Source organism: Hemibagrus wyckioides, linkage group LG06 (genome assembly GCF_019097595.1).
Source record: "Hemibagrus wyckioides isolate EC202008001 linkage group LG06, SWU_Hwy_1.0, whole genome shotgun sequence".
NCBI classification, from domain to species: Eukaryota; Metazoa; Chordata; class Actinopteri; order Siluriformes; family Bagridae; genus Hemibagrus; species Hemibagrus wyckioides.
Genome location: NC_080715.1, coordinates 9969812 through 9994827, shown reverse-complemented (window position 1 = coordinate 9994827; position 25016 = coordinate 9969812). Strand labels below are relative to the sequence as shown.

At 38.5% G+C, this 25016-nt stretch overlaps 1 protein-coding gene across 1 annotated transcript in view; it reads right to left on the bottom strand.

Moving 5' to 3' along the window:
* Nucleotides 1-25016, bottom strand: part of LOC131354002 (coiled-coil domain-containing protein 148-like) — a 96998-nt gene that overhangs the window by 34899 nt on the left and 37083 nt on the right. Inside the window, exons 7-9 of the mRNA XM_058391204.1 lie at nt 24444-24539; nt 21348-21535; nt 13998-14136 (exon numbers count right to left, since the gene is read on the bottom strand). Coding sequence (XP_058247187.1) covers nt 13998-14136; nt 21348-21535; nt 24444-24539 — 423 coding nt within the window. The remainder of the gene's footprint in view (nt 1-13997; nt 14137-21347; nt 21536-24443; nt 24540-25016) is intronic.

The window sequence follows — 25016 nt, the reverse complement described above, 5'->3', positions numbered from 1 at the left end:
CCAAAGACTACTGAAGCATTCTGGAGGACCATGAGCACCCAATTGGTTCACACAATCTGTGCAGGACTTGTATCTGTCTTTCTCAAGATGAACTGATGCCTCAAAAGGAGGCCCTACACCATTCTATTAAATTACCGCGGTCTAAAACCATGCGTTTGTCCAACTCCTGTATGCTATTTTGTCTGTGGACGCCTTTAGAAAGAGACTGTTTTACCACAAATACATTCATTTAGCAACATTCACTAAAATGCCCATCTCCAATTATTTCCCAGAGAGAGTGCTTGGGCCAAGAACACAGTTCGAGCCTTTGAAGTGAGTCATTGTCAACAATTCATTTCAGGCAGCTATTCATTTTTTGTTTTTTTTCCCCCTCAAGGACTTGAAAACAGGAAATCAAAGCTAACACAGAAAGCAGCAAGAAAGAGAGAAAGGGCTTCTCACAATGTTTTCAACTCTTTAACAATCTCTATTTTCAAGCTGTGAAATAACGGGTGAGAAACTCACCAGCTCCAGGTAGGCCTAAATTGGGCTCGGAAACTTTTATGGTGGAGAACATTTATCTGACTTCAAAGTGCCGAGCGGGCAGCAGTTCAGAGGCAGGCCGAGCCGGGTGCATCAATAATGCTTCCCATCTGCGTGTCATTCTTTTATGGCCCCTGCTTTATAATCTGATTGTTGTTGAATTGTTAAAATCACCTATCTGAAGGTGAGAGCAATAAAAACAACCACACACAGAGGCTGAATTGTGACATGAATTACAGGTAAACTCATCCTAGGTCATGTACTTCAAATGATCAACACACACTTATAATCTAAATCGCACAGCTTTCTGTACACACCTGGATTTCATTTAACACATGCTTAGAAGGTACACTGAACGTTCAGTCGATCCTACAGCAGGCTTCAGATTCAGCAGGAGAACAGACTGTCTTCCCTGGCTGGTGTGTAGGTATCTTACCATATTTTAAAGTCTTTCTTTCATTGCGTTCCAATCTGATCTCGGCTCCCAAGGTAGACGGCATTTTTTCAAAGCTTCATTTGGAAGGCAGCTGCCCTCTGAGATTTTCCTGCAGAACATTGTATATATCCTTTTTGGATCTAGCTCCAAGTCTCAGACTGAGAAGTACTCTTACAAATGTTACCGCTAGTCTTAGAAGATGCCACGGTCTTACACTGCTGTCACTCCAGGGTCCCTGGTTCAATCCTGAGTTCGATCTCTTTTTAATGGCTGTGTAGTCTCTTGAATATTCTCCTCACATCCACGTTCCTCTGGCCAAAAACATGGCAGCAGGTGAATCAACTATGCTGAACTGGCCCTAGGTGTGAATGAGAATGTCAATGTGTGTGTGCATGCTGGCCTGCAACGGCAATGCATGTGTATCCCTGTCTCATCCCAAGTTTTCTTGGGATAGACATAAGACTCATCCCTTCCTAACAAGCACAAAACAGTCACTGAAGAATGCTAGAATTAGCCTCTAAGGCTACAATAACTGTCCATCTGCTCTATATTTTGTAAACTTGCTGCCCAGAAGCAAAAACTAAAGAGATCTGTGGGTTAACGGCTATTCAAGTTAAATGTATATGACACACAACAGTGTGATTGTTTATTGTCAGTACAGTTTAATGGCTTCTTCCTGTGAAAGTTTCACTGCTACGTTAAGTGAGGCATGGGATAAATTATGCAGGAAATGAACAGATGTGTTAGAAGCAGGAAAAATGGGCAAGTGTAAGGATTTGAAGATGGACAAATTGTGATGGCTAGAAGACTGGGTCTCCAAAACAGCAGGTCTTGTGGTGTGTTCCCAGTATTCAGCAGTTAGTATCTACCAATAGTGGTCCCAGAAAGGATGACGGTGAACCAGCAACAGGGTCCCGGGCACCCAAGGCTCACTGATGCCCACGGGAAGCAAAGGCTAAGCTGTATGGTCCGATCCCACAGAAGAGCTACTGCAGCACAAATTGCTTTAAACTTTAATGCTGACTATAGTAGAAAGGTGTCCAAGCACACCATGTATTGAAGCTTGCTGTGTATGAGGCTGTGTAGCTGCAGACCGTGTGTCTCAGCTGACCCCTGACCAACACCAAAAGCACGATGAGTGTGTGAGCATTAGGACTGAACCATGGAGCAATAGAAGATGATGACCTAGTCACATTTGACTCAAATTTTCTTTTACATAGTTGTTAAATGAAATGTGATTCAGATCCGTATGCATAATAAAGCAAGTCATGTTGTGTGGTGCGCTAAGAGTTATGATCTGAGACTGGCACCTGAATCCTGAGCTTTATTTAACAATACAGCAAGATATCTGTACTGTATATACACCAATTCCAGCAAATTTTCCCACATTAACTCTCTAATTTAGTCAATTAGAGAGCGGAGACTGCGAGCCAGGCCTTCTCGTCCAACATCAGTGCCTGACCTCACAAATGTGCTGCAATGATGCAACAACAGGATTTGAACTTTCAGAGTTCTCTCAAAAGAAACAGTGAAATCTTTTCTGTTCACTTGTTCTGATTTTCTGAACTCCAGATTAATATTATAAATTCAATATTTTTGCAGCTCCATCAGCATATAATATCCCAGATATTTGAACAACTGAATATTTCTGAAAACGGGCTGTTCTCACTGACACACTGACAATAGTTTCTAATTTCGACTGAGCAGTGTACATCAAAAAAAAGAGAAAAAAGGAATAGAATAATAAAAAGAAAGTGTAACTATGCCTAAGAGTGGAACTGCATGATGCAGCAGCTTTATCCATTAGGCTTATGTGAACTCACTGTGCTAGGTGTGTAATTATATTTGACTAATTCATCTTCCTGCGAATCTTTTTTGCTTCCTTATCTCATTTAGTAGCAAAGATGAATCAGTGGACTCTGTGTGCAGGAGCCATCATGCATTAAAGAATTTGACACTCATTATAAGGAACTAAAGCAAAAAAAAAAAAAAAACAGCGTAAATACACCGATCAGGCATAACATTATGACCAGGTGAGGTGAATAAGGCTGATGATCTCCTCATCATGGCACCTGTTAGTGGGTGGGAGATATTAGGCAGCAAGTCAACATTTTGTCCTCAAAGTTGATGTGTTAGAAACAGGAAAAATGGACAAGCGTAAGGATTTGAGCGAGTTTGATGAACGGACAAACTGTGATGGCTAGACCACTGGATCAGAGCGTCTCCAAAACTGCAGCTCTTGTGGGGTGTTCCCGGTCTGCAGTGGTCAGTATCTATCAAAAGTGGTCCAAGGAAGGAACAGTGGTGAACCGGAGACAGGGTCATGAGCGGCCAAGGCTCATTGATGCACGTGGGGAGCGAAGGCTGGCCCGTGTGATCCGATCCAACAGACCAGCTACTGTTGCTCAGATTGCTGAAGACATTAATGCTGGTTCTGGTAGAAAGGGGTCAGAATACACAGTGCATCACTGGTCAGGGCTGTTTTAGCAGCAAAAGGGGGACCAACACAATATTAGGCAGGTGGTCATAATGTTATGCCTGGTCGGTGTATAGATTGTGTCTAATCACTCTCCTTAAAGGCAAAAGTTACCTAAATTCCCTTGCTGCTCTAAAACTCAAAGCACAAATAAAACAGAGCTTCTCAGTGTTTTTACTCTTCAGTGTTGTCTCCAAAGACACTCCTGGAATACACACACACACACGCATGTTGCTCAGGCGAGAAGGCATGGATGCTAGTGCAAACACTTGAGAAGTCTACATCATTTGTTTTTCTGCTGCTTATTGAGTGTGGGACACCACAGAGACCAGAGTTTACTCCCTAAACATATATTTTATTAAAGCTGCTGGAATTTATAAAGAGGCTCAGAAAATATTACAGTGTAAAAATGATGTTTAGAAAAACGGATCCCACCTTTAATACTACGCACCATTACCAAGAGGTGAAGCTACAGCAGCAAGTGTATAATTGTGTGTGTTTGTGTGTTTCTATTTGTTTGTGTGTGTGTGTTTGTGTGTGTGTGTTTGTGTGTGTGCATGTGAATGTGTGTGTGTCATGTGCATTTTTGTGTGTTTTTATATTTGTGTGTGCATGTTTCTGTTTCTGTCTGTGTTTGTGTGTATGTCATGGGTATGTTTGTGTGTGTGTTTCTATTTGTATGTGTGCATGTGAATGTGTGTGTGTGTGTGTATGCCATGGGTATCTTGTGTGTGTTTCTATTTGTGTGTGTGCATGTGAATGTGTGTGTGTGTGTGTGCCTCTGATATTTACCACGTCAGGCAAATAATTCTCTCAAACCTTCTCCTTTACTGCTGCTATTTGTATGAATTCACTATATTCCTATTCATACTGTATAACCACATCTTAATGCCCACTTGGAATTATTACTCTCTTGTTATATGTGTATCACCTGTCATTTTTAGGACTGTACACTGTATATTTATACATATGTACATTTATTTAAGATTACTTATCTTTTTAAATCTGTACATTTCCATATCAGGCATAACATTATGAGCAGGTAAAGTGAATAAGACTGATTATCTCCTCATCATGGTACCTGTTAGTGGGTGGGATATATTAGGCAGCAAGTCAACATTTTGTCCTCAAAGTTGATGTGTTAGAAGCAGGAAAAATGGACAAATTTAAGGATTTGAGCGAGTTTTACGAAGGGCCAAATTGTGATGGCTAGACCACTGGATCAGAGCATCTCCAAAACTGCAGCTCTTGTGGGGTGTTCCCAGTCTGCAGTGGTCAGTATCCAACAGTTAAGCTACTGTTGCTCACATTGCTGGTTCTGATAGAAAGGTGTCAGAATACACGGTGCATGATGGGTCAGGACTGTTTTGGCAGCAAAAGGGTGACCAACACAATATTAGGCAGGTGGTCATAATGTTATGCCTGGTCAGTGTATCTTATATTCTTGTGTATTCTTCTATGTAGATTTTCATTGTGTATTCTTCTGTGTGTGTGTTTTTCCTACGTTAGCAGAACTACCCCAAGCATTTCAATCCCACTAAACCCAGTGTGAGCTGTGACCATGACAAATTAAGACATACTATGCATTAGTATGCAGTTTTATCATGAAGCCAAACAAATCAGCCTAGCTATCATTAAAAAGCCAGTGTGAGTCTGTGTGAGCATCATGCTCGCATATCTGATTGCAGAAACACAGCCGGAGTTTTTCCTCAACGTGTCATGTTCCTTGTTTTGCTTCCTCCAGGCTGATAAGTCTCACCAGTGAGAGAAACGCTGTGGTGTGCTGTGTGAGAAACGCCTTGGTGTTCAAACAGAAACTCTAAGGAATATTCTACCTCAATATAACCACATCTACAGTCTATGTGGGAATACACCAGACTAGTGTTTAAGCACATTTCCATGTACTATGAAAACACAGTGGAATGCGGCTGGGGCGGTTGATGACAGCCACAAAAAAATAAAAATAAAAATCTTAAATTAGTTTCACATGAACAGGTTTTCTGTTCTGTTTTTAATACAGGGAAATGTGTCTAAATGATTGTGTGTGTTTGTGTTGATCTAGAGCTACAGACTAGGTAGATAGAGATTAGTCTTGAAAATTGATAGAATATTGCTTAAGGGAAATATACTATGTTGCCAAAAGTTTTGGGACACCCCTCCAAATCATTGAATTCAGGTGTTGTTTTTCAGGGGTTGGGCTCGGCCCCTTAGTTCTAGTGAAAGGAACTCTTAATGCTTCAGCATACCAAGACATTTTGGACAATTTCATGCTCCCAACTTTGTGGGAACAGTTTGGGGATGACCCCTTCCTGTTCCAACATGACCGCACACCAGTGCACAAAGCAAGGTCCATAAAGACATGGATTAAAGAAAGTTTGGTGTGGAGGAACTTCACAGAGTCCTGACCTCAACCTGATAGAAAACCTTCTGCCTTCACATCCAACATCAGTGCTCGACCTCACAAATGTGCTTCTAGAGGAATGGTCAAAAATTCCCATAGACACACTATTAAACCTTGTGGAAAGCCTTCCCAGAAGAGCTGAATCTCCATATTACATTCATGTGCATGTAAAGGCAGACATCCCAAAATTTTTGGCAATATAGTGTAAATGAGAGAAGAGTGATTACTACCTGAATGAATGAAAGACAAAGAAAGAAAAAGATGAGGTCAGGTTTCTCAAACAGAGCACAAACCTCATCAGGAAACAGCAGAGCAATTACGACTATTGGACTCAGTTTAGATCATATCTGCAGTGTAACACTGAGACTTCAAGCGCAATCTGAGTAAGAAAGGAAACATGAACAAAAGAAGAAAGATTGATGGAAAGAGCAGCTGATATACAGAGCCAGAAAGAACCGATAGTCCCCTGCTGTTTGGGTGTAAGATAGAGAAGAAGAAGTAGAGTGATAGATGAGATGACCTGGTTGTTCACTAAGTGACTTAGACAAACACGGAGAGAGAAAAAGAAAGGAGCTGAATTAAACAGAGCGGTGAAGGATGACAATGAAAGCAATAAAACGTGTCCCAATTACTAAAAAAATAAGGAAGCTGTTATCTTATTTCAACCACAGCAATTAGCTCATCAAAAGGAAAATAAAAATCATACTTCTCTCTTTCTTCTTTACACGTAATGCTGTGAAACATCCCCCCAAAACAAGTAAATTACTGCAATCATTTATTTTATAATACCTATAAACACTCGTTCTTTCACCAGCCTCACTTTTTTTAGGCTGCAAGGAAAAGGCAAAGCCCTCTGGGAATACACAGACATGCAGAAGTACAAATACACAAAGTTACACAAACATGTACCTTTGTGTGAGGGCTGCAGAAAATCACATCAAAAGGATAAAGTGCTGAAGTTTCTTCAGTGAAGGTACTGACAGGTGAATGAAAACACGTGGCTCAACACTCAACACTGCACACTCAACACTGCACACTCAACACTACACACTCAACACTACACACTCAACACTACAAATTCAATACTACAAACTCAACACTACACACTCAACACTACACACTCAACACTGCACACTCAATACTACACACTCAACACTACACACTCAACACTACAAACTCAATACTGCACACTCAACACTACACACTCAACACTACAAACTCAATACTGCACACTCAACACTACACACTCAACACTGCACACTCAACACTGCACACTCAACACTACACACTCAACACTACACACTCAACACTACAAATTCAATACTACAAACTCAACACTACACACTCAACACTACACACTCAACACTACAAATTCAATACTACAAACTCAACACCACAAACTCAACACTACACACTCAACACTACACACTCAACACTGCACACTCAACACTACACACTCAACACTACACACTCAACACTACACACTCAACACTACACACTCAATACTGCACACTCAACACTACACACTCAACACTGCACACTCAACACTACACACTCAACACTACACACTCAACACTACAAATTCAATACTACAAACTCAACACTACACACTCAACACTACACACTCAACACTACACACTCAACACTACAAATTCAATACTACAAACTCAATACTACACACTCAACACTACACACTACACACTCAATACTACACACTCAACACTACACACCACACACTCAATACTACACACTCAACACTACACACTACACACTCAATACTACACACTCAACACTACACACTACACACTCAATACTACACACTCAACACTACACACTACACACTCAATACTACACACTCAACACTACAAACTCAATACTGCACACTCAACACTGCACACTCAACACTACACACTCAACACTACACACTCAACACTACAAACTCAACACTACACACTCAACACTACAAACTCAATACTGCACACTCAACACTACAAATTCAATACTACAAACTCAACACTACACACTCAACACTACACACTCAATACTACACACTCAACACTACAAACTCAATACTACAAACTCAATACTACAAACTCAATACTGCACACTCAACACTACACACTCAACACTACAAACTCAATACTACACACTCAATACTGCACACTCAACACTACACACTCAACACTACAAACTCAATACTACAAACTCAATACTGCACACTCAACACTACACACTCAACACTACACACTCAACACTACACACTCAATACTACACACTCAACACTACACACTCAACACTACACACTCAACACTACAAACTCAACACTACACACTCAACACTACAAACTCAATACTACAAACTCAATACTGCACACTCAACACTGCACACTCAACACTACACACTCAACACTACACACTCAACACTACACACTCAATACTACACACTCAACACTACAAACTCAATACTACACACTCAATACCACACACTCAATACTACACACTCAACACTGCACACTCAAAACTACACACTCAACACTACAAACTCAATACTACAAACTCAATACTGCACACTCAACGCTACAAATTCAATACTACAAACTCAATACCACAAACTCAATACTACACACTCAATACTACAAACTCAATACTACACACTCAATACTACAAACTCAATACTACAAACTCAATACTACAAACTCAATACTACACACTCAATACTACAAACTCAATACTACAAACTCAATACTGCACACTCAACACTACAAATTCAATACTACAAACTCAATACGACAAACTCAATACTACACACTCAATACTACAAACTCAATACTACACACTCAATACTACAAACTCAATACTACAAACTCAATACTGCACACTCAACACTACAAATTCAATACTACAAACTCAATACTACAAACTCAATACTGCACACTCAACACTACAAATTCAATACTACAAACTCAATACGACAAACTCAATACTACACACTCAATACTACAAATTCAATACTACAAACTCAATACGACAAACTCAATACTACACACTCAATACTACAAACTCAATACTACACACTCAATACCACACACTCAATACTGCACACTCAATACCACACACTCAATACTACACACTGAATACTACACACTCAATACTACACACTGAATACTACACACTCATTACAACCCACTTAATACTACACACTCAATACTACATACTCAATTCTGCACACTCAATACCACACACTCATTACAACCCACTTAATACTGCACACTCAACACTACAAATTCAATACTACAAACTCAATACTACAAACTCAATACTACAAACTCAATACTACACACTCAATACTACAAACTCAATACTACACACTCAATACCACACACTCAATACTGCACACTCAATACCACACACTCAATACTACACACTGAATACTACACACTCAATACTACACACTGAATACTACACACTCATTACAACCCACTTAATACTACACACTCAATACCACACACTCAATTCTGCACACTCAATACTACACACTCAATACTACAAACTCAATACTGCACACTCAACACTACAAATTCAATACTACAAACTCAATACTACAAACTCAATACTACAAACTCAATACTGCACACTCAACACTACAAATTCAACACTACAAACTCAATACTACAAACTCAATACTACACACTCATTACAACCCACTTAATACTACACACTCAATACCACACACTCAATACTGCACATTCAATACTACACACTCATTACAACCCACTTAATACTACACACTCAATACTGCACACTCAATACTACACACTCAATATAACCCACATAACACTACACACTCAATACTACATACTCATTACAACCCACTTAATACTACACACTCAATACTACACACTCAATACTGCACACTCAATATTGCACACTCAATACTACACACTCAATACTACATACTCATTACAACCCACTCAATACTACACACTCAATACTGCACACTCAATACTACACACTCAATACTACACACTCAATATAACCCACATAACACTACACACTCAATACTACACACTCATTACAACCCACTTAATACTACACACTCAATACTACACACTCAATACTGCACACTTAATACTACACACTCAATATAACCCACATAATACTACACACTCAATACTACATACTCATTACAACCCACTCAATACTACACACTCAATACTACACACTCAATACTGCACACTCAATATAACCCACATAACACTACACACTCAATACTACACACTCATTACAACCCACTTAATACTACACACTCAATACTACACACTTAATACTACACACTCAATACTACACACTCAATACTGCACACTCAATACTACACACTCAATATAACCCACATAATACTACACACTCAATACTACATACTCATTACAACCCACTCAATACTACACACTCAATACTACACACTCAATACTGCACACTCAATATAACCCACATAACATTACACACTCAATACTACACACTCATTACAACCCACTTAATACTACACACTCAATACTACACACTCAATACTGCACATTCAATACTACACACTCATTACAACCCACTTAATACTACACACTCAATACTGCACACTCAATACTGCACACTCAATACTACACACTCAATATAACCCACATAACACTACACACTCAATACTACATACTCATTACAACCCACTTAATACTACACACTCAATACTACACACTCAATACTGCACACTCAATATTGCACACTCAATACTACACACTCAATATTACATACTCATTACAACCCACTCAATACTACACACTCAATACTACACACTCAATACTGCACACTCAATACTGCACACTCAATATTGCACACTCAATACTACACACTCAATACTACATACTCATTACAACCCACTCAATACTACACACTCAATACTACACACTCAATACTGCACACTCAATATAACCCACATAACACTACACACTCAATACTACACACTCATTACAACCCACTTAATACTACACACTCAATACTACACACTTAATACTACACACTCAATACTACACACTCAATACTGCACACTCAATACTACACACTCAATATAACCCACATAATACTACACACTCAATACTACATACTCATTACAACCCACTCAATACTACACACTCAATACTACACACTCAATACTGCACACTCAATATAACCCACATAACACTACACACTCAATACTACACACTCATTACAACCCACTTAATACTACACACTCAATACTACACACTCAATACTGCACATTCAATACTACACACTTATTACAACCCACTTAATACTACACACTCAATACTGCACACTCAATACTGCACACTCAATACTACACACTCAATAAAACCCACATAACACTACACACTCAATACTACATACTCATTACAACCCACTTAATACTACACACTCAATACTACACACTCAATACTGCACACTCAATATTGCACACTCAATACTACACACTCAATACTACATACTCATTACAACCCACTCAATACTACACACTCAATACTACATACTCATTACAACCCACTTAATACTACACACTCAATACTACACACTCAATACTACACACTCAATACTACATACTCATTACAACCCACTCAATACTACACACTCAATACTACACACTCAATACTACATACTCATTACAACCCACTCAATACTACACACTCAATACTACACACTCAATACTACACACTCAATACTGCACACTCAATATAACCCACATAACACTACACACTCAATACTACACACTCATTACAACCCACTTAATACTACACACTCAATACTACACACTCAATACTACACACTCAATACTACACACTCAATACTGCACACTCAATATTGCACACTCAATACTACACACTCAATACTACATACTCATTACAACCCACTCAATACTACACACTCAATACTACACACTCAATACTGCACACTCAATATAACCCACATAACACTACACACTCAATACTACATACTCATTACAACCCACTCAATACTACACACTCAATACTACACACTCAATACTGCACACTCAATATTGCACACTCAATATTGCACACTCAATACTACACACTCAATACTACATACTCATTACAACCCACTCAATACTACCCACTCAATACTACACACTCAATACTGCACACTCAATATTGCACACTCAATACTACACACTCAATACTACATACTCATTACAACCCACTCAATACTACACACTCAATACTACACACTCAATACTGCACACTCAATATTGCACACTCAATATTGCACACTCAATATTGCACACTCAATACTACACACTCAATACTACATACTCATTACAACCCACTCAATACTACACACTCAATACTACACACTCAATACTACACACTCAATACTGCACACTCAATATAACCCACATAACACTACACACTCAATACTACACACTCATTACAACCCACTTAATACTACACACTCAATACTACACACTCAATACTGCACACTCAATACTGCACACTCAATATTACACACTCAGTATTACACAAACACCACACACTCAACACTACACAAACACTGCACACTCTAGCTTTACAATCTAATCTTTATCAACCACATGTATAATGTATATTTGAAGGCTACAACATACAAAGAAGGAAACGTTCTTCATGTGAAATGTATTAGAATGGAAGTTGCTGATTTGTGTTTAAAACAGTTATAAATATCTGGCTCCATAATGCAAATTCAGAACTACAAGTATAACTTATTAAAAGCAATAAACAGTTCTTCTGTACTTTTATACAGCTTTCCAACACAAGAAAAAAAACACTAAAAAAGTAATTATTGTTATTAGCCTGGGACACTACACATCCCCATTAGCAGAGATTCTCCTCCCCTGAGTTCTTTATAGACACTTCCTGAGTACTTCCTGTTCCTCAGAGTACATTAAGGCGAAATGTGCATCATGACTTTGAAGTCTTCCCATACCTTAGTGTCAAACCTCGTATAATGTTCCGATTACTCTACTGTTTAAATACAACTCTTTGGATTCTGGCAGTTGTTTAGAATATTGTGATTGCTGCATTTTATTTTTCGTTTACGATGATTGTTCTAACTTTGGGACAACAATCTCTTGAGTCTTGAGACAGACCAGGATTAGCCGAGACTAAAGTATAAAGCGGATCAAGTTCAAGTCAAATTCATGACTAAAAACCATCTAATCCTCTTCGAAGCCAAGCCTTGACTTCAGTTAGTTGGCTTCATTCATTATGCCAAAGATTAGGCTTTTCTAGAAGAAGGAGTTACTTGTTGTTAAACTTGAAAGACAACATGAACAATTTTTGTACTCACCATCAAGACTGAAACCATAGACCAATGCCCAAGCACAAATGGCACAAATCAGTTAGAGAGAACCTTAAGTCAATACAGGAAACATCAGACCTACAAAGCTAGAAGCGGAAGATCAGGGGTTCAAGCCCCAGCACTGCCAAGTTGCCACTGTTGGGCCCTTGAGCAAGGCCCTTAACCCTCTCTGCTCCGGGGGTGCTGTATCATGGCTGACCCTGCGCTCGGACCCCAACCTCCAAGAATGGGATATGTGAGGAAACAATTTCACTGTGTTGTAATGTATATGTGACAAATAAAGGCTATTTCTAATTTCTAGAGGGGTACATGGAATACACCCATCCTTCTAATTCTCTCAAAGTATGACTTATACACATTTAAGAGCTTTATTCACAAATACATATGACTGAAGAACAACAGTGTATTCAATTTTACCCCAACAACTGGCCTTCTTCAAGTGATTTTAGGTTAGAAAAATGCTAGGCTATGACATTTTTTGGGCCAAAATTTCGGGATATAGCCTTGAGCAGAATTCACTGAAAGAGAGAGAAACAGATGGACATGTACTCAGAGAGGAAGCTGTGGTAAGAAAGAAGCTATGTGCTGAGACGTCTGCTAGAGACCTGAGGAAGTGTGACGAATAAACACTAGATATGGATAGATAGAAAGTGGCTGGAGGTGTGTGTGTGTGTCTGTGTGTGTGTGTCTGTGTGTGTGTTTGTGTGTGTGTCTGTGTGTGTGTGTGTGTCTGTGTGTGTGTCTGTGTGTGTGTGTGTGTGTGTGGTAACTAACCAGTTCTGCTCTGGAGACATGTGGCAGAATTCTCTGGAGCATGTCCATATAGAGCCCTCTGTGGTTTCTTAGCTCAGGAGAATATTGACCTACGATGTGGAGGAACCGCAAGTGATCCTCTTCATTCCAGCCACAATTCCTGACACACACACACACACACACACAAGCACACATATAGAGCATAAATCACATCATAATAAAAAACTGTGCCTCGTAAAAATGCCATCTAGTGTTTATACAGTCTCACAGGCTATGATTTCATCAACATGGAGTTCATAAAGTCTAGTAGCAGTAAGTCAAAAGCACTGTATTTGAGAATAATAATATTTTATCCCCTCACTGATGGGGGTCATTCCTAATGAAATCCCAAGATGAATGAGATTCAGTCACTTACTACTACTTACTACTACTAGGATGATTAATAATCCTTGTCAGACATGCAGTAGATTCTCAACTTTGGTGTCAGAACCTCATGTAGACACATTTTTTTCAAATGAAGTTTTATGCATATAAGCTTAATTTTTGGAATAATTTATAATAATTAAAAACTGTAATATTACTATTAACATTTTAATTCTCTTCATTCAATCTGGAGTTCTCCCATTACCCCGGGCTGCAGTAAAGCTGTGTCCAACATACTGTCATTTTAATCAAAGCAGCTATTACAATAAGACACCATATTTACAAGACAGGGCATGGTCATTGTTTATACATATTAACGCAACAAGATGCAATGTTCATGTGCAATGTTTTGCAGTGAAGGTCCATAATCTGAAGAGCACACAAGCGATAATTCAGTATGAAACCTACTGCAGCTGCCACCAATAGCTTCAGTTGAAACTATGTCTAGAAGTGAAAATCTCTTTGGGTTAATGAGCCTAAAAGCTTTATGTATAACATTATATACAGCAGCAATGCATATATGCACACATTATATTTACTAAACCAGAGATGATTTACTCACACCTCTATACACGTTAATTGATCTGCTTTCGGTGTATAATGGGATGCAGTGCAATCATAAAATGCAAACAGTTCACCTGACAAAATCAACAAATCTAACCATTTGGATTGTAAGTATTTTGAGCCCTTAAATGGTCTCACTGGGTATAAATCCAGAGATGGACCAGCTTCTAATGGATTTGAGGATTTGGGGGTATTCAAAGCAACGCTGCCAACCTTATGTGGACTTAGAGGACGACAACAACCTCCTAATTAATACACACGCTAACATTAGACATATGCTGTATCTGCATCACACAACTGACTGTACATGACTGGAGAAAGGACATTGTTCACTGTCCGGTGTTTAGAATAATTTCTAATCACACTCTCTGGTGTCACCCAAATGAGGATGAGGTTCCCTCCCATCTAAGGGAGTTTTTCGCCTCAGGCTTGCTCACTAGGGCTGATTTTGTCTAATATCTAGGACTTTTTGCACTATGTTTTTTGTTTCATATGTTCTGTAAAGCTGCTTTGAGACCATGTTCATTGTTAAAAGTGGTATAGAAATACAATTGAATTGAATTGAAGGTTAAGAACCCCTAAAATGTTGCAGCCTAGTCTTGGTGCCGACTTTAGCCTTTGTGAAACATCTTAAAAAAGACATCTTAGCAAATGAAAATAACTTGAATATAATCGAATTATAGTATTTCCTATTATAGGATGACAATAAACCAAATCAAACATTATTAAACATATTTCATAGTAAAATATTTCAAGCTTTTCAGGAATTTTCTTCTGTTTAGAAGCATAAATGCTAATGTAAATAATGTATACTTGATAAATTAGCAACATTTTCAGCTAATGGAACAAAACTCTTTCAAAATTGAAATTTTATGTCTAGAAATAGCTTTAATAATGACATATTTGTTTTTGTAATCTTACAACAGAACAACATTTGACCATATTTCCACCTTGCTTTGTGTAGTGTGGTGCAGTGTGGCAGTCCACAGGGAGGCTAGAAATATTCCTTCCTCTCCCTCGATATATGACAACTAGTGTGGACATCTCATAGGCACAGTGACACAGAGTCAGACACAGTGACACTGCAGCTCTTCTGTCACTTTCCAATCCAACTCAGCAATAATCCTACCTTAGTAAAAAAGGACATGACATAAAATATTGATTTAAATTCTGCTGTTTCTGTCACTGTTATATAATATGAAGTTGCAATTTGAGTTTATATTCCATAAACTATATTACTATATTATATTGTTATTTTTATATTATTATATTATTATTATATTATTTAGGTTTGGAATGTAATTAGTAATGTCTAAATGCATGATGTGAGAGATATATGAGATTGTCCGTACACCGATCAGGCATAACATTATGAGCACTGAGAGGTGAAGTGAATAAGACTGATGATCTCCTCATCATGGCACCTGTTAGTGGGTGGGATATATTAGGCAGCAAGTCAACATTTTGTCCTCAAAGTTGATGTGTTAGAAGCAGGAAAAAAGGACAAGCGTAAGGATTTGAGCGAGTTTGATGAAGGGTCAAATTGTGATGGCTAGACCACTGGATCAGAGCATCTCCAAAACTGCAGCTCTTGTGGGGTGTTCCCGGTCTGCAGTGGTCAGTATCTATCAAAAGTATCCTTTAAGTTGCAAGGTGGAGCCCATGGAGGCCATTTTCAGGACTTAAAGGATCTGTTGCTAACATCTTGGTGCCAGATATCACAGCACACCTTCCGGGATCTAGTGGAGTCCATGCCTGATCGGTGTACGTCATGATTTTAGAGGAAGTCATCACAGACGTGGATAAAACAGTAAGCCAGGAGACATAAAAAAAAATTATCTATCCTTCTATCCAGCCATCCATCCATCTATCCAACCGCTTATCCAACACAGTTCATGGGACTCAGGCCATAATCACATACAGTACACACTCACACACTACTGACAATTTAGAGATGCCAATCAGCCTACAACGCATGTCTTTGAACTGAAGGAGGAAACCAGTATATAGCTGTGGGGATTTGTGTTCAGCTATACGAGCTCTATTGACAGCAGGCACTGATGTTGGGTGAGGAGGTTTGCCTATTACTAGAAAAAAACGTATAATACAGTTGAGTAGGTTGAGGAAAATAAGGGCAGTGAATGGAGTAAAAATCAACAGGAAAAAACACTGGGTATACGGTAAGTCCAAGGACATGCATTGTAGACTCATTGGCATCTCTAAATTGTCCAAATGGGTGTATGTGTATGAATGTGCACTTTGTTCCCTGAGTACCGTTGGGATAAGCTTCAGGCTCCCCCTGACCTTGCGTAGGATAAGCGGAACAGGATGGATAGAGGACGTGAAATGCAGTGAACAGTCAAAACATGACAGCAGAGAGCAGGCACTGATGTCGGGTGAGGAGGTCTGGGGTGCAGTCAGTGTTCCAGTTCATCCCAAAGGAGTTCAGTGGGGTTGAGGTCAGGGATCTGTGCAGGACACCTGAGTTCCTTTGTCTTCATGGTGATTGTTTTGTGCACAGTGGCATTGTTTTGCTGGAACAGGGTGGGGTCTCTTAGTTCCAGTGGAAGGAAAAAAGACATTTGTGTGCCTCAAACTTTATGGAAACAGTTTAAGGAAGACCCACATATGGTTGTGATGGACAGGTTTTCACATATTTTTGCCCAAACTAATTTGTCGGTATTTGTAAGCTTTTAAATAATCAGGCAAACAAACCTGGGACTGGGCAGCTTTAGCAAAAGTAACTGATTTTATTACTTATTCAGCCCTGTATGAGATTAATTTGTATTTTATTTCCTGCTGCATTAGTAACTGGATATAAACATTTTATCCACTTGCCAGAACAGTTTCTTATTTACGCTGGTATACCACCCACCACTACATGGCTCTAAAACAGCACTGGCATTTGCTAGCGTCGAATATATGAGCAGGTTTCTGTCGGATAAACATTCACAATGATGTAGTTTGACAGGTTGACAGTCAAATAGCCTGTGCTTCTTGTTCTTGATGTCTTGTAATGTAAATATAACACCTGGAAAGGTAATATTGAATTTGTCTAAACCTAGACGTAATAAAAAAAAATATATTAAACAGTTTCAGATCATGTTACGGTTCCATTTTTTTTTTTAAACTTCAGTAGTGTTGCTCTGCTTGCTGTGATATTCAACCTGACCCCTTTAATATTGTCGCATCACTCCGCAGAGTTTACTCACAAATCATATCCATTATCAGGTTAATGTCTTTTAAACACCCACCACCTGGCAAACACGTTTAAACTGCTGCCAGTGCCAGGCAGGCTTTTCATAGCAATTTAATATCAACTTTTTTAATAAAAAACTCCAGAATCTGACATGCTGCAATATAACCTAAAGTCATTTTCACTGGGGGTTGATCAAATTCAATACTTCACAGCCACTTATCCTGAGCTTGAATTAAAAATGCATTCAGATATCACTGCTTTGCTCTGCCGCGGCACCAAAATGCTAAACTACAGCCAGGCTGAATCACAGACAGTGACAAATTAACACATGGTAATGTGTCAGTGTGTCGGTGCTAATTACACACCATGTGGCTGCATTTTCCAAAAAAGATAAACCTCACGACATTGTGAATAACGGGAATGACTTATTAGTATGATGTAATGAGAGTCGGTGTGTAATTATAACGTTATCCTTGTGGATTTGAGAAGCGGAAAGTAACGTTTCTGAACAGGAAATGAAATTACTCATTAACCCTTAATGCAGCAGATGGAAAGGGTTTCACATCCTGTCTCTCTGACTTTACTCTTCTTTTCAGATTCGCCATGTCTTTCTGCTGTGTGTATTGAGAAATCAATCTGCATGTGTTTGTTTGGCATGCATGCTGTGTGTGTGTGTGCGTGTGTGTTATCAGGCCCTGTAGGGAGGCGCTGCCTGGGGATACATTGCAGAGGCTGCTCTTTAGACGATATGATTCGGATGCCATTTTTAAAGCCCTCAGAGTTCAGCTAAGCTTTTAATTGGGCTTAATGAGCTAAGGGAGAGCTGATATGGTGGTCAGGCACGTTAATTAGCCATCACTGCGGGGGTGAGCAGGTTCTGCATCGTTAGGATGACACAACGACACTATTACATGAAATATAGCTGCTGCCTCATGACTTCTGCAATGTAATATCCACAAAGTGGGATCCGTGTGTCACTCCTCCATGTGATATAACGAGTCTGGTCGAGAGAGACCTGGCTGCCACGATCGCTTGAGGTCTGTGTGATGTATAAAATACAGACCAGAGAAGCCGTTTGCGATTTTAAGGAGCCTTGGCTATGGTGTTTGCACTTTCGCACATAAGCAGTTCTCACAGCAGTCCTTCACCCAGAAGTGCTATCACTGCTAATAATAAACACGTTTCAGTTGGCAGGGGGTGCATTATGCAAATGAGACCCATTCCCACAGGTACAGTATTTTCTGCTAGCTTTCATTTGTTGGTAAGAGCACTTTTTTTTCCCCTAGCTTTCCTTTGCTGGTAATAATCTTTGGGTGTAGTATTCCTAACGGGATTGTGACATCTTATGCATAACATGGAAAGTTGTTTTTTTTTTTTTCTTTCAGTGGCTCCTTTGGGTTCTTCACATATGGGTCAAGCCAGAGCAAAAACACTGCAGAATACAGGATGGCAAAAAAAAAAAAAGAAGAAGTAGATATTGCATCAGTGGAAAACACATGGCGGTTTGCTCTAAATAAAGATGTTCCATCATTAATTCTTCACTCAGCATATGGCATTAATTAATTTTGTCACCAAAGCATATTCAAACTTGCTCACATGTTCACAGGCTATATCAAATGTTTTCAGACTCTTTCCCCCATGAAACCAATTTCCTAGTTTTCTGAGAATTTTCTGCCCCAAATAACAAAAACAAACTTTACTTTATGTATATACTGTGTGCAAAAGTTTATGCAAATAAAATACAGACCAAGTCATCCTATTCACCCAGGGTTTGCCTAAAATAAAATGAAAATAAGACTCTTATAATACAATTGAGTAGGCTGAGAGAATGAAGCTGAGTTTGCATATTTTCCCCATGCTTCAGGTGTTTCCAAGGACATCTCTAAATCTCTAAATTGTCCGTAGTGTGTGTATGATTGTGCCCTCCACTTTATGCCCCAAGTACCCTAGGATGAGCTTCAGGCTTCCCCTGGCCTTGTGTAGGATAAGCGGAACAGGATGGATGGAGGATGTGGAATGCAGTAAACAATCATGACACTGAACATTATGACTTGTCTGTCATCCCTCATATAAACCATGTATTGTTGTTCAAGGGGCAGGAGAGAAAACATATTTTAATGATAGTTAAGTAGGACATTCATGAACTAAAAACATTCTCCATTTACGCTAACGGAAAGCGAGAGCATTATTGCATCAATGCATCAATGAAGAGGAGGGTTCAAAACACTCGCTGAGGTTCCCATATGGGGCAACAGAAAAGCATTTGCCATATCACCAGAGATCGCAAAGCTGAAAATGCCACAGTCATTGGTGTCTGGGAGTCTAGAAGAACAAAAATGGCCATGCTGTCAGGGTAGGAGAAATGGTATCCTCTCTATTCTTCTCTAATATTTACACTCCATTGTATTCATTTGAATCTCGTTTCATTTGTATTTTATTACATCGTGGTATCGCTTCATTCCGATCTGCTATCTGTGAACAGCCAGTGTTGGGCATGACATCAACACCAGGACAAGATTCTTGTCCATGTCAGTACACTTGGCAAATAGACTGATTCATGATTCCTCAAGCTGTCTTAAAGCCCTAACCTCGAGATCAATTCAGCAAAAGCTGTCAAAAAACTGAACGCTTTCGAGTCACCCTAAATCTTTGTTGTTTATTATGATTCAGTCTCTTCAGCAGAAATCAATCTGAATGGACAGACCGGTCAGAGTGACTGAAGCTGGATTCTTAGAAAGAAACAGCTTCATTGGAGAAACTGCCGGAAAGTGTTATTGCATCATAAAATATAAGAGCCAATTATGATCAAGAATGCAAATTCAGATACAGGGACAGTTTACTAGGGGGAAAGGCAAGGCTTGTGTGAGATTGAGGTGGTTCTGTTATATATTTTAAGAATTTGGGTTAATTCAATTTCAATTCATTTCAATTTGATATTATATCTATAGCACTTTTAACAACAGTAATAATTTAAAATCATATATTATATTATATTATATTATATTATATTATATTATATTATATTATATTATATTATATTATATTATATTATATTATATTATATTATATTATATTATATTATATTATATTATATTAGCCACATTTTAACTTTCAGTGCACAGTGTGTATTTTCTCTGTGTGTATTGTGTCTATATTTATGTGTGTTTGTGTGTATTGTGTATCACCTGTCCAGGCCCAGCAACCTGCTGCGTGCTGTCTCTAGGCGCACAGAGTATTTTTCTGACATGTTTATGAAGGCCCTGATGATGGATTCTTTGGCTTCAGGGTAAGGGCAGTGTGCGGTCAGGACCTCCTCTGGTATCCGCTCCAGAACACTAACATACTCCTCCATTGCAGCAGCATCCAGTCGTTCCTACAACAGTGCAGTAATATGTGTTCAAGTAGGCAATCAAATCTGATCAATCTAATAAATATTTATGACAGTCAAAGGTTTTTAAACACCCAGTGCAACAATATACCATGTAATATTTTTACCACTATGTGTAATATATATATTAATATATATATTTTATAACAATGCAATTTATACAGTCATAAATACATTCATTCATAGTCACATTTTGTGCTTTTTCTATCAGCAAAATGCTCCAGTTTTGTTTTAATTGGCAACAGGTACATACTTAAAGTAAATTACAATACAGCCTGATGATTATCAGTATATTAATCTATATATACTATAATATATGAAATATGAGACTGCTTGCAAGCTGTTTTGAGTTTTAACTAAATGCTAATGCATGTGCTTGAAAAACACTTCACTGGCAGTGTATAATTACACATGCACAAAATAAGGTTTTTCTTGTTGCTGTTTTGATTTGATACACTAATACACTACTACACTAATACTACTATACACTAAACCTCATCAATTTAATATTGATTTTTTTGTCATAAAGATGTTCAGGTAAAGGTTTTTGGTTGCAATTTGGTTTCTGGGACAAATGTACTGTTTATAATGAAGTTAAGGCTAAAGTGTATTCCACACAGAAGTAGCTTCTAAGCCAAAAAACATTCTGGAAACCTTAAAGAAAATCTTATGAAGATGTCTAAGAAGAAACCAGGAATACTGTTAAAAAAAATTAAGCCATTTCAACACTTTAATTAGGTTAACAGTTTCCTTGGGTACTGTATAATTCCAAATATTGTTATAAGTACAATATACATGGGCAGCGGTGGTTCAAGTGGTTAAGGCTCTGGGTTGTTGATTGGAAGGTCAAGGTTCAAGTCCCAGCACTGCTAAGCTTCCACTGTTGGGCAATTGAGCAAGGCCCTCTCTGCTGCATCATAGCTGCCCCTGCACTCTGACCACCTCTGACTTCCTCAGCTGAGGTATGCGAAGAATAGAATCCCACTGTGCTGTAATGTATGTATGGCCGTAATAAAGGCTGCTTATTTTTCTTCTAAGCAGTAAAAAATTAGGACCTTCAAATGTTAGTCTACAGTGATACACTGACCAGGCATAACATTATGACCACCTGCCTAATATTGTCTTGGTCCCCTTTTTGCTGCCATAACAGCCCTGACCCGTCATGCACTGTGTATTCTGACACCTTTCTATCAGAACCAGGATTAACTTCTTCAGCAATTTGGGCAACAGTAGCTCGTCTTTTAGACCGGATCACACGGGCCAGCCTTTGATCTCCATGTGCATCAATGAGTCTTGACCGCCCATGACCCTGTCGCCGGTTCACCACTGTTCCTTCCTTGGACCACTTTTGATAGATACTGACCGCTGCAGACTGGGAACACCCCACAAGAGCTGCAGTTTTGGAGATGCTCTGATCCAGTCGTCTAGCCATCACAATTTGGTTCTTGTCAAACTCGCTCAAATCCTTACACTTGTCCATTTTTCCTGCTTCTAACACATCAACTTTGAGGACAAAATGTTGACTTGCTGCCTAATATATCCCACCCACTAACAGGTGCCATGATGAGGAGATAATCAGTGTTATTCACTTCACCTGCCGGTGCTCAGAATGTTATAACTGATCGGTGTATACAGCTGAAATCTGTACTGCTTAATAACAGGGGAATTATACTATGCATGGAGAAATCTTGCTGCATATATCTCATTCATACAATTGGGCACCTTGCTCAAGGACCCAGCCGAAGCAGCTTGGCATTCCTGGGATTTGATCTGAGCAGTAATTTAACATCTTAACCACTCAACTACAACTACATAATAAAATATATATTGGTCAGAAAGCACTAAATTATTTCCCAGAGCAGCAGCTGGTTCTAATATCATTTCTATAGTAACATCTAATTCACGGGGACATTATCATTTAAAAATGCAAAATTTAAGCTTAATTATAAAAGGATTACAGTGGTGTTGTTATTTCATAAAGATAAATGTTGATATAGTGAAAGCTAAATAAAATATGGAGATTTAACATTTATTGGAGAGTCTAGGTATGTCTAGTACTCTAACTATTATAACATTCGTGTCACATCCACTGATGCCACCATGAGTGGTCAGAGTTTCCCAGAGTGCACCATGGCCTACAAGCATAGCTGAGCATCCACAACACACATGCACTTTAAAAGGGCTTTTCACTCATGTTTTGACGTGTATGCTCTCATCTGTTCAGTTTGAGACGTTCCCAAGCCTTTTAATAACCTGGTTTTTGACTTTTTGCCTCGTTTTTTCACCACTGTCTTTTCCCTTGCCCTCGTCCGCTCTTCTACATCGACTGACCATTACCTGTTTTTTAGACAAAGCCTTGTGCATTACATGTTTGGATATGTCTGATTATGATTAATAAACACTCACCTACATTTGCTCATGAAAAGCCTGATATTGTTTTCTGACAATATGTAAGCTTTTTAAAAGTAATTTGATAAATAAAAATGACTAATTGGTGGTAAATTGCCTAAAGGAACATGCTGTGAAAATAATTAGTAGTGTATAATTATTTGTACAATTACTACACCCAGTAAAGTATCAGAGTTTCATCTCATCACTGATTATTTTCCACATTATACTTTACTCTTTCCATAGTACACAATCCCCTAATCTACAGTATAAGCCTCATCACAGCACACGCTGCTTGTTTTGTAAATGAAAACATCTTAACTTAATACAACAAAACATTTTGTTATACATTTAAATCATCACACAACATAAATGCTATAGTTATAAGCACAGGATCACTTTCTTCCTCTCACCACCATTATACAAAAATAAATGCTGATGAAAATAGCATCAGCATCAGCCTGCTAAAATATGCAGTGCCAAACAGTGGCAGAGTGATTAATACCTCCAGTCCAGCAGCGCTTAGCTCCTGCTCGAGAGCGACACACTCATCCTGCAGTCTGTCCATCACAGCCTGCTGCTGTTCCCTCACAGATACCACCTGGGGCGAGAGACAGACAGAGAGAGAGAGAGAGAGAGAGAGAGAGAGAGAGAGAAGGATAAACAGAGGAAGGAGGAAAATTAGCAAATGTGCAGACAGAGGTCAGAGGGTCTTGGAAAATAATAAAATAAATGTTTTAAATGTAAATATAAATATAAATGTCTATATATATATATGTATATAAATATAAATGTCTATATATATATATATATATATATATATATATATATATATATATATATATATATATATATATATATATAGGTAGCTAGAGATAATTAACTGATTGTGATAAAATACTGAGAGTTTCTGAGTTTTAAAAGGCTGCCTGTTTTCTCACATTCATTATATATATATATATATACACATGTGCTTTAAATATACGTTTTTACAAACAGATTTAGACTGTGATACCTTCTTCTGCCTACATTAACTTCTGTCTTCTCTCCATCTTTTTTATATCATCTCTACGCAAGA